The sequence below is a fragment of the Dromiciops gliroides genome, chromosome 1 (assembly GCF_019393635.1).
Source record: "Dromiciops gliroides isolate mDroGli1 chromosome 1, mDroGli1.pri, whole genome shotgun sequence".
NCBI lineage: Eukaryota > Metazoa > Chordata > Mammalia > Microbiotheria > Microbiotheriidae > Dromiciops > Dromiciops gliroides.
Window position 1 is genome coordinate 700,113,845 of NC_057861.1, and position 11,387 is coordinate 700,125,231.

General features: G+C 42.2%; 1 protein-coding gene, 1 non-coding gene and 1 pseudogene across 5 annotated transcripts in view; 2 read left to right on the forward strand and 1 right to left on the reverse strand.

Annotated features, from left to right (window-relative positions):
* Window positions 1–1,784: 1,784 nt before the first annotated feature.
* Window positions 1,785–11,387, forward strand: part of HMCES (5-hydroxymethylcytosine binding, ES cell specific) — a 24,270-nt gene continuing 14,667 nt past the window's right edge. Inside the window, exons 1-3 of one of the 4 annotated variants that reach the window (XM_043976227.1) lie at window positions 1,785–1,939; window positions 3,776–3,981; window positions 8,447–8,590. In XM_043976227.1, the coding sequence (XP_043832162.1) occupies window positions 3,799–3,981; window positions 8,447–8,590 (327 nt within the window). In that variant the 5' untranslated portion in view covers window positions 1,785–1,939; window positions 3,776–3,798. The other 3 variants (XM_043976226.1, XM_043976229.1, XM_043976228.1) reach the window with 3 other exon arrangements.
* Window positions 5,008–5,114, reverse strand: LOC122737463. The gene has a single exon (XR_006354298.1). It is a non-coding gene; the product is annotated as a U6 spliceosomal RNA (small nuclear RNA).
* Window positions 10,412–11,024, forward strand: LOC122742508 (annotated as a pseudogene).

Below are 11,387 nucleotides of genomic sequence, written 5' to 3' on the forward strand. Positions count from 1 at the left end.
CTAGAAACTCCTGGGTTTTTGTTGTTTGTTTGTTTTTGTTTTGTTTTTTAGTGAGGCAATTGGGGTTAAGTGACTTGCCCAGGGTCACACAGCTAGCAAGTGCTCAGAGCTTTATTCTTTCAAGCTCACGTGTTAAGTGTCTGAGGCTGGATTTGAACTCAGGTACTCCTGACTCCATGGCTGGTGTTCTATCCACTGCGCCTCCTAGCTGCCCCACGTCTGGCCTTTCTTTGATGCTCTTTAGTTGGAAGAGGACCCCATTCCCTTCCAAGTCAGCTCATTTCCTTTTTGGATCAATCCAGTGGTTAATAAGTTTTTCCTTATTTCAAAACTAATTTTACCTTTTTGTAACTTTCATTCATTGCTCCTACTTCCTTCTGGGGACAAGCAGAATTGTCTAATCTCTCTTCTGGGTGACAGCCCTTCTCCCACCTGAAGACTGCTGTCATATCTCCTCTAAGCCTTCCATTGTCCAGACCAAACATCTCTAACTCCCTCAACTGGGCCTCATGTGGCATGATCTCCAGGCCCTTCATCATGGTCATCCTCTTCTGGACATTCTTCAGTTTGTCAATGTCCTTCCTAAAATGCGACACCTGAATACAACAATCCAGGTGTGTTGAGGCCAGGGCAGAGTAAAGTAGGACTATCTCCTCTGTAGTCCTTCACACTTACTTTTTTTCAGTCCAGACCTGAGATTTCACTGCTGTGGCATGCTCCCAAGTAAAGAAATTCATTTTCTCCAATGTAGACAGCCAACTGTTCATTTTTAGTGTCAGGCAATTTTCATTCTTTTCGAGTCCACTTTGGTGGTTGTGAGGTTCAATAACATGCCCAGGTACACAGAACTGGTGTGTAGCAAGCCAGACTTAAACTTGGGTCTTTCTGGTATAAAAGCAGCTCTCTATCCACCTATACCTCTCTTGCCATTGCCCAATTTTATGCTAGCTTATTTGGCTGTCAGATCACACTACAATTGACTGTTACTGGTCTTGCGGTTCCCTAAAACCCCTAGACGTTTTTCAGAGGAGCTGCTATCTAGCTACTTGTGGGGTTGGTTGTTTGTAAGACTGAATTTCAACTTCAATTTGGCCCAATTCTATATTCTTTCAAGCTCTATTTGGATTGTGATCGTCATCCCATATGTTAGCATACCCTTTTAAACTTTGTCATCTGAAAATCTGGTAAGGATGTCATTTCTGCCTTTATTCAGGTAATTAATAAAAAATGTTAGAGCAAACACCTGTCCCTGGGGTAAACTTCACTGCTAATAACCTTCCTATTTGAATTCTAATCATTAATTTGGTGTCCACCAATTCAACTACTTCCAAATCTACCTATTGTATAGTACACATCTCCAGAATACCATTTGAGCTTTGTTAAATCTGGGTAAAATATGTATGCATTATCCTGATCTGAACAGTTTCATAACCATAAAAAAGGAAATTAGCTTAGTCTGGTCTTACTGCCTATAACCAGAGCACTGTGGTGACCCGACTTCTCTTTCCAGTTCTCAGGTGCAAATATCTATGTAAAGTGCAGGCCAGTAAGGAAGTAGCCACCGTTGGACAGAAAGCGAGTTGCCATTTTACTAATTGGTCAGGGAGCTGGCAGTTCGAATCTGATCGTATTAAGTGCTGCTGGCAGGGGTTTGTTTTTTTAAAGTATGAGCCGAACTGATGCTGCAACAAGCAGGATAAACCTAGGTAATGCCGGGCTGGTGTTACTATGGTTACTGAGCTCGGGAGTTTCCCAGCATCCTTTACATCTGTGAGCGCGAGAGCAGGATCATCGATTTGGAGCAATCAGGGACCTTAGCCCAACCTACACTTGTCAGAGGAAACCAGGTCCCAGTACCTCTAAGGGATTAGTCCAGGCTCCCGCGCTCCACCGCGGCCCAAGCCGGGGGACCACCTTAACCGTCGCTGATTGTGGCCTGGTAAACGGGGAAAGCGGCAGAAGGCGGGCGCGGCCTGGCGGACAACGGGAAGCCTGCCAGGAGGGTGCCCGGCACGGCCTCCCCCCCCCCCATTTCTCCTTCCTTCCTCCTCTTCCTTAGATTTCTCCTTCCTCTCCCTCTTAACCCCCTCCTCCCCATCTCCGCCGCCTTTCCCCCCTCCACACCTCCTCTTCCTTCCCTCCCTCTGCTCTCCCGCTACTCCTCCAAGAGCTAGGCCGTGAAGCGTGACATGCGCACTGAGGCGGAGAGGAACGTGACCAGAGGGCGGACGGCGGAAGCGGGGGGAGGGGAAGATGCGGCACGTGACAGGGGGCGGGGAGAAGAGCGCGGAAAGCGACGGGGGCGGGCCTGTGCGTGGGCGGGGAGAGAAGGGGCAGAAAGAGTGGGAGCTGGAGCCCAGCGGGTGTAGGCGCGCGCCGAGAGCGCTAGGGGACGGGGCTCGGTGGTGGGCCTGACTGCGCGAGGCGGCGGCGCGCTCGGCTCGGAGAGCGGGAGGGGAGGCGGAGCCCGGGGAGGCGGAGGAGCCGGGACCTCCACCGTGCGGAGGTGGGTGCCGGGGAAGCCTGGTCTGGAGGAAGGAGGAAGGGGGGAAAGCGACCAAACTGCCGCAGGGAAGGAGCGGGGAGAGGAAGGGAGAGAGCACTTATTAAACACCTGCTGTGTGCCCGCGTTTTACAAATATGATTCCTTCATACCCTCGCTACACCCCTGGGAGGTAGGCGTTGGATCAGCCCCATTTTAGAGGAGGAAACTGAGGCAGGCAGAGATTAAGGAATTTGTCCTGGTTAACAGTCAATAAGTGAGGCTGGATCTGAACACAGGTCTTCCTGACTCCAGGCACGACCCTCCATCCACTGTTTCATCTAGAAGAAGTAGAGAGGAAGGTGGAACGGGGGGGGGGGCGGGGAGAAACCTAAGAAAAGTCAGTGGGTGGGACCGAGAAGACCTGGCCACCAGAGCCCCACGTCCTGCCCAGAGCATCCTCAGCAACGTCGGGACCCGGATGTAGAAGCCCCCGTGAGAGAGGTTACAGAGGGAAGATCTCGCCCTCCCCCAGCTAGAAGGTGGGTGCCAGCTCTAGTTCGAGGTGGGATTCCAAACGGGAGAAGTAGCAAGTATGTAGGAGTTGAGGGAAGGGCAGTTGTAGATTTTGAGGAGCCAGCTCCCTGGACCGCGTTTTACAGAAGAGGCTGCTGAGGCACAGAGAGGTTAAGGAACCAGGGTCACACAGTCCAGCATTTGGGGCAGGTTGTCTAGCCGGAAGGATCAGGCCAAGTTACGCAGAAGATGATGAATTTTGATGGCTAAAGGCAGGGCCTATCTTTTGGGAAACAACACGGAAAGAGATGTGGGTTTAGAGTGTACAGAGGACCCTCAGCCAGTTTCTTGATCCTTCAAAATAGAGACGGTCTCTTTTTAAACACCTGTGTTCCAGGAAACCTCTTTGGCTACAAATGTCACAGTTTTGGGAGAAGCAGAATTTCAGGTGACCCAAAAAAGTGATGGAAGACCAAGTAGAGGGTATAAATTGGCATATCACCAAATAAGATATGTGCAGAAGGCACAAAATCGGTCATCCAGGAAATTAGATTATCCAAAAAAGAGGCGGGCTGGTCAGAAAGGCTAAGTGCTTTAGTGGCACCCGTGTAATCATTAAAAGACCCATGCAGGCTTTATAGTGGGATCTGGGCAACATGGATGGATTGGAATCTGCACTTTAAGAGGGAATCTCCCCCCCCCCCCAAGGGCTGTGGGACAATTTACACAAATGTCTGTGATCATTCTTTGTAATTTCACCTGATGTTTGTTTTAAAGGGCTTGAGAAACAGGGCTAAAGAATGTGTGGCAGAACATCCTGCCACTTGCCTGTAGAGACTGTCAGGAGGGCATGTAGCTACGTGGACAGCTTTGGGGAGGTACAGCTTCCTGATTGGAAGGATGAAGATAAGTACTTTCCCTCCTACAACAAGAGTCCCCAGTCCAACAGCCCAGTGCTGGTATCTCGATTACATTTTGAAGAGGTAACTACTCCAGAATTCAGTCTGTCACGTTATACTTTGTGATGTTCAGTTATTTTCTCTGATCCTGCTGACCTGGTTTAGAGCACTCATCTCAGAGTACCGGCTCTCCCCCACTCTGTATTAGTTTTCATTGTTATGACAAAAAACTTGATCAAAAGCAGGTGTCTCACCAGTGTCTGTATTTTAGAAGACAAATCAACAAGCATTTTTTTTTTAATTTTTTTCAGGGCAATGGGGGTTAAGTGACTTGCTTAGGGTCACACAGCCAGTAAGTGTCAAGTATCTGAGGCCTGATTTGAACTCAGGTACTCCTGAATCCAGGGCCGATGCTTATCCACTGTGAAACCTAGCTGCCCCAACAAGCATTTATTGCTTAAGGTGTGCCAGGCACTGTGCCACGATCCAGACAATAGCAATAAGATGTACTTTCATTTAGATCATTCTTCATTTTGCATATGATTTTTATTTTGCTCTAGTGTTTGGCTATCCTTAATATTTGAATGTTTTGTAAGCATGGTTATATGTCAAAAAATTCTTTATTTTTAACATATGTTTTGCATTTCTTTGCTATAGACTAGATTAAAATAGGCAAATCTAGTTCAGCATTCCAAAGTTGTATTATTTGTGGTTCTAGTAATCATCTCCCAACATTGTTTCCTGGATTGGTTAAGAATTCTTGGATTTGTCTTAGCGCCTTAAGTATTTTGTGTGTGTTCACGAGTACTGTAACACAGTAACATTCTGGAAGAGAAATGACAAATTACTATTCTGTGCCCCATATTGAACACCTGTGTTTAAAAAAATAAAAATAAAAATCCTGATTGTTTTCTGTCTGTTTCTAAGGAGTACCACTCCCTTATTTGAATGATACTACAAAATAGCTTAACTTGATCCATCTAATTCAGAAATTATTTTATTAAGGCCATTTAAAAAGTTGAAGCAGTTTATCTTTTTTTTTTGTATTTTATTTATTTTTTTTCCCATTACATGTAAAGATAGTTCTCAACTTTTGTTTATACAAGCTTTAAAAATATGGAATGCTTCACGAATTTGCATGTCATCCTTGCGCAGGGGCCATGCTAATCTTCTCTGTATCATTCCAATTTTAGTATATGTGCTGCCGAAGCGAGCATGAAACAGTTTATCTTGACATGAGTAATTTCCCAGTAACCTTTTTGAAGATATCAAGGGTAAAGCCTTAAGAGCATTGTTTTATAGTATTTCATAGAAGGCAGCAGTATATCAAAATTACATTCCAGAATCACATCAGTTCTACAAGGTAAAATCTCAGTATGATTCTTCTACCTGGACAGAATATCTTTAGTGTCTTTTGTTGCATGAAATACTTACATGTCCTTTGGTTCCTAGACTTTTGTGCTTCTTCCTCCCCTTGCTATTTTAATAAGAATATCGGAACAACCTTGAAGAGAGATGTCATAAAACATGCTGCTTGAGGGAAGCCTGAGGCATAGGAGGTTGGAGGCAACCTGCTTTGTGGGAGTGTTTTCAGGTCTTTTCTTTTTCTTCTTTTCCTTTTTTCTTTTTCTTTCTTTTTTTTTTTTCCGGGGCAGTGAGGGTTAAGTGACTTGCCCAGGGTCACACAGCTAGTAAGTAAGTGTCAAGTGTCTGAGGCCAGATTTGAACTCAGGTGCTCCTTAATTCAGAGCTGGTGCCTTATCCACTACGCCACCTAGCTGCCCCCAGGTCTTTTCTTTTTCAAGTCAACTGTCGGAGCCAACTACTTACCTTCCTTTCAAATATTTCCCAGTTTAATTGGTGCAGTGGGTAGAGCATGCAGATTGCAGGCAAACGGTAGAACCCAGAGCAATTATTGTGTTTCAAACTTATTGATGCTCTTCTTAGGTTCCAACAAAAGGACATTGCAATTCTTCTACCTTGACACCTGTCTCTTCCAAGTCGTGAATGAAGTGTCATAAGGAATTGATTTGATTAATATTTGAGTTTTTAATTTTTCTCTGTACAAAAACAGGTTTGCAACACTTGGAGCAAAATTTAAGAAATTTCAGTGGTTCAGTAGCCCAGTATTTGCATTTGAAACCCCTTTATTTGAAATCAGTTCCTCTTTCGTTTACCTGCCTCACTGCCCACACAGCTGTTCATGTCATATGCTCAAAAGGGAAGTGAGAAAAGATGACTAATACAAAAGATATTTTCAGTATTTGTACCTTATAGTTTTCAGAGGAGCCAACTTTTTCCTATTTGGTATTCCTATGAGATGACAGCATTAATAGTCAACGCTTATAAATTAGCCCTGTATTATTACTTATAGAGAGAATTGAAAGCTCATAATGTGTTCTGTGCATAGATTTATAGTGAATTAACTCACGGATCTTGGAAATATTTTAGTCATATTAGAGAGATATTCGAGTCTTGCAAATGTAATTAAAAGTCATTGTAATTTGACATTGTGTAACCAGGGTTATTAGTTCATTGGAAAAATAATTTTGGGTATGAGATATGAAAAGGAAGAAGTGAGAGGCATCCTGAAGAGCTGGACTCAAGTCCTGCTGCTTGTGTGATCCTGGGAAAATCACGTAACCTCTCAAGTGCCCAGAGCTACTAGTGGAAGACGTAGAGAAAACACCTTCCTGGGAGTTCCTTAGACTGATACAATCGCAGATCCAGTTTAAAAAAAAAAAAAGGAATTTTTCAAAAAAGAAGCTAAAACTTAGAGCAGGACATTTTTATGTGACTGAAATTGACCATCATACCAAAGACTTAAGGCTTGGAAATCCTTTACCATTTTTCTTTTTCTTTTCTTTTCTTTTCTTTTTTTGGTAGGGTAATGGGGGTTAAGTGACTTGCCCAGGGTCACACAGCTAGTAAGTGTCGTGTCTGAGGCTGGATTTGAACTCAGGTCCCCTGAATCCAGGACTGGTGTTTTATCCACTGTGCCACCTAGCTGCCCCCTTTACCATTTTTCTTTTTCTTTTCTTTTCTTTTCTTTTTTTTTTTTTGGTAGGGCAGTGGGGGTTAAGTGACTTGTCCAGGGTCACACAGCTAGTAGGTGTCAAGTGTCTGAGGATGGATTTGAACTCAGGTCCCCTGAATCCAGGACTGGTGTTTTATCCACTGTGCCACCTAGCTGCCCCCTTTACCATTTTTCTTAAGGATGACAAATGTCATCCTTGATCAGGGTTTGCTGAATGGTTAATTTTTTTCTCTCTCAAATCTTATCCATCACTAAATATTTTCCTTCTTTTCCATTTCTCCTGGAGATAAGCTTTTTTCTAATGAAATGGACAAAACCCTGGTCTGGGTCCCTATCACATATTCAAACTATAGCAGCAGTCTTTCCTGCTTCCACTTTGTCCTGTTCTAGTGCAGCCTGTACCCACTGTCAGCTTAGTTTTCTTGAAATAAAGTTATACACTGTTACCTTTCTGTTAAAATATTTTTACTCCTTCCCAGTTACCACAGGGTAAACACCTTGGTTTGCCCTTTAGGAAACCTACCTTTCTCGCTTTATTTCCTACTATTTCCCCATATGACACTTCTGCTGTCACCACATTGATATTATTCTTCACAAACAGGTTTTCATATGTGCTGTTTCCTCTACCTGGAACCCCCTCTCCACTCTTGTCTTTTGCAGCATGAGTCTACCCAGATCAGTGAAAGAAAGGACCTCCTACATAGACCAGTCTCAGCCGTTGCTGATTACCCCTCCTTTGAATTCCATAGCAGTTATCTTCTGTACCACTCATTTAGCATTTAGCATATATTGTTTTGCTTTGTTATTTTTTGAGGGCAAAAACTACCCTTTGGTTTTTTTGTTTGTTTGTTTGTTTGTTTTTTAGTGAGGCAATTGGGGTTAAGTGACTTGCCCAGGGTCACACAGCTAGTTCCAGGGCCGGTGCTCTATCCACTGCGCCACCTAGCTGCCCCTTACCCTTTGTATTTTAGACCATTTATTACTTGGCCTAAAACGTCCCAAACACTTCATGTTTGTTGATGTTAATAGTGAGAAAAGTATCATAACAATGGAAAGGGATTGCTCCATTTTGATGTCATTTATTTCTTGCAAGCTAAATCTCTTGGTCCTAAAAACTTGCCCATATCCCTTTGTATTCAAGTTGATTAAAGGAATATGAGGGAGCAGCTAGGTGGTACAGTGGATACAGCACTGGCCCTGGATTCAGGAGGACCTGAGTTCAAATCCAGCCTTGGACACTTGACACTTACTAGCTGTGTGACCCTGAGCAAGTCATTTAACCCTCCTTGCCCTCACCAAAATAAATAAATGAATGAATGAATGAATGAATATGATACAAGAAGTATCCACAGCCAGCTTAATTTTCCAGGGTTACCAGTCATTTGTCCAGTTTGTGTTTGTTATAGATAGTGTAAATTAAGTAAAAGGATAAATTGCACATGAGCCTTTTTTTGTTCATCTTAGTCAAGTTAAGGCCCCTTTGATGAGCTACATGTTTGTTTCCCATGACAGGATGCTGACCCTTTTGATCGGGTAATTGTTTCAATGCGCTGGGGTTTGATCCCATCTTGGTTCAGAGAGGCTGATGCTTCAAAGATACAGTTCAATACCAGCAACTGTCGAAGTGAAACAATGATGGAAAGGCGGTCATATAAGGTAAGTATGACTGGCTTAGGGTAGAAGAAAATCCTTCTCATCTTTGTTTCTTCAAAAGCCATCTGTGACACCTGTTGCGAAAATTTCTAAGTCAAAGTGTTAGCCAAAGGAAACACCAAAGTCTCCAAGCCAAAAGAAATTAGGTTCATTGAGAGAGGGATCCTGTCTCACAATAAAGCAGGTCTCAGGTCTAGGATCCAAAGACCCTGAGCTTCAGGATCCATGGATATTTATACACCGTGACTTCTCTCACAAATTAACATAATCTCAGGGGTACAAATACAATAAGTATGGAATAGGAAGAAAGAAACCATCAGTCATACACTATTACAGTCGCTTGCCATTCTAGATATTCTACTTAAAATATCCCTGTTACTAAGTAACAGACTCATAACATAAGAAGCCTTCTACTGGATTTCATCTTTGCCATGTTGAACATAGCCTTTCTGGCCTTTCTTTCTCTGAGCCGTTTCTCAGCTATCAGGATTTTCCACCATATTGGTTAAGTTTGGCTTTCCAACTTCTCTCCTACTCTCATTGGTCCTTTATACCTTAGAAGTGATTATTTTAGGTATCTGACCTTTCAGCTGATTGGTGGCTATACTTAACCACAATTGGAAGTCAAAGAGTTGAATCTTTGGTTAAGCTTGTAAACAAGTTAGCATTTGCCTTAGCTTCTTTTAAAATCTATCTTTCTTACTTTTAAGTTAGTAAAGAATATCTCGGGCTTTTTTTTAACTCTTAAGTTACCAAAGATTATCTAAATATTTTAACTCTTAATTTGTAGTTTATAAACTGATTAGTACTATAATGAAATCACTTTTATTCTTAAGGGTGGGAAAAATCTCATTCACACACCTGTATGCCTAAGAAATAAATTAAGAATTCATCTTTAAAGGGCTACAGTCATCCTTTTCTGATTGTAAACCAGTGTTTTCCACTCATTTCATTAACAAAATCCTTCTTCACCTTTTATCATAAACTAGGTCCTTTCCTGTCTGGTCTGTTGCAGAGACCACTTCCCCTAGACTCTGTCCTTATTTCCTTTTTGCTTCTCTGACCCTATCTCTCTACTGCTCTAGTATTAGAATCCAGCTGCTTCAATCACTTTGTACACCATGTGTTTGCATCCACTGTATTGTCTTTTTTTTTCCCCACTATATTGTCTAAGTGGTCTCATTATTAAATTTCTTTAAGAAGCTTATTCCCTTCCCCTTACTCTGCTCCATGTGGTATAGCAATTTTATCCATTTCCATGTGTGTGATAGATTGAAAAATGTTATGAAGCACCATTCTACGTTCCTTTTGGAAAGTAGGAGCCAGTGTATGTGATGGTAACAGAAAAAAGCATTATAACATTTAGAGGTGTTAAAAACCTTTTGAGGTAAAATGAGTGGTTTTTTGTTTGTTTGGTTTTTTTGGTGAGGCAGTTGGGGTTAAGTGACTTGCCCAGAGTCACACAGCTAGTAAGTATTAAGTGTCTGAGGCCGGATTTGAACTCAGGTCCCCCTGAATCCAGGGCCGGTATTCTATCCACTGCACCACCTAGCTGCCCCTATTTTAACAAGTTTCTTGAAGAGGGTGCCACCTGATGTATGAAATGCTTTGTACCATATTAGATACAAGGAATTATAAAAGTAGTGCATTTTAAAGTCAGAGGATGAGGTTTATGGTTACCAGTCTTTGTAATGGGGAGAAAGGATATCCTGGGGTGAGAAGTCTATGGGCTCTGAAGTGTGTCAGGCAGGAGCCCTTGGGGGGGCCCTCTGATTGCTGATCCCTGCCTTGGCTACCTCTCCCCCCCCCCCCAGCTTCCTGTCTCAGCGTTGGAGGGAGGAGGACTTTGCTGCTGGAGTGATGAGTGCCAATGAGTATCAGGAGATGGAGCTGGAAGTGTTGTGTTATGTTTATGAAGGCGATGAAAGTTTTTGAGAACTAAGTCCAGTTTCATTTCAGTATAGTATAAGTGAAAATGGTTATCCCAAAGCCTTCTTCATAGAAGTTTCTTGGACCGAAACATATCCACAAACAGCTCCAATCATATCTATGAATGCTTTTCTTCAACAATACAAGCAAAGTATTCTGGCTAAATTACAGGAAGAAGTTGAAGTTAATCTTGAAACTACAATGAAATATACATTGTTTGAAGGAAAATAAAGAACAGTTCATGGAGAATCATCATCCTGTTAATTCTACAATAGCAATAAGCAATTTTATTTTAGTCGAAATTCCTAATCCTGCTTCTTCAAGTAAGAAAAAAGATAAAAAAGAACAGCTTTCAAAAACCCAGAAACAGAAGCTGGCAGACAAGACAGATCACAAAGGTAAACTTTCATGAGGCTGAAATGGACGCGATGTGGTTAAACATTTAAGCAAAACTGGTTCTAAAGATAATAAGGAAAGAAACTTGATACAAGAAAACACCATCTTTTAATACAGTAGACTGAAGTCAACATGTTTTTTCCGGAACTCTTTTATTGAAGTGGCATTTTATAAAACTTAAGTTTTTGTATGTTTCCTAAGTAATTAGATCACAAGTTCATGCAGAGATGTGTTAATATTTCATTATTCTCACAGATTTGCCTTAAAGGAAGGTAAAATGTGCCACCAGGAATGTTCAATGTCCTTTCGGGAGCCTTTTGGAGCTTTATAAATGATAAAATATCAAGAAGAGTAAATAATTATATATGCAGTGTTACTCTCTATACTGTCTTACTCTGGAGGATGACTTTTTCTGAGGGAATGTAAAGCCATTCAGAATAAAGCTGCTTATGAAGCAGACCCTTTGCAAGTCTTC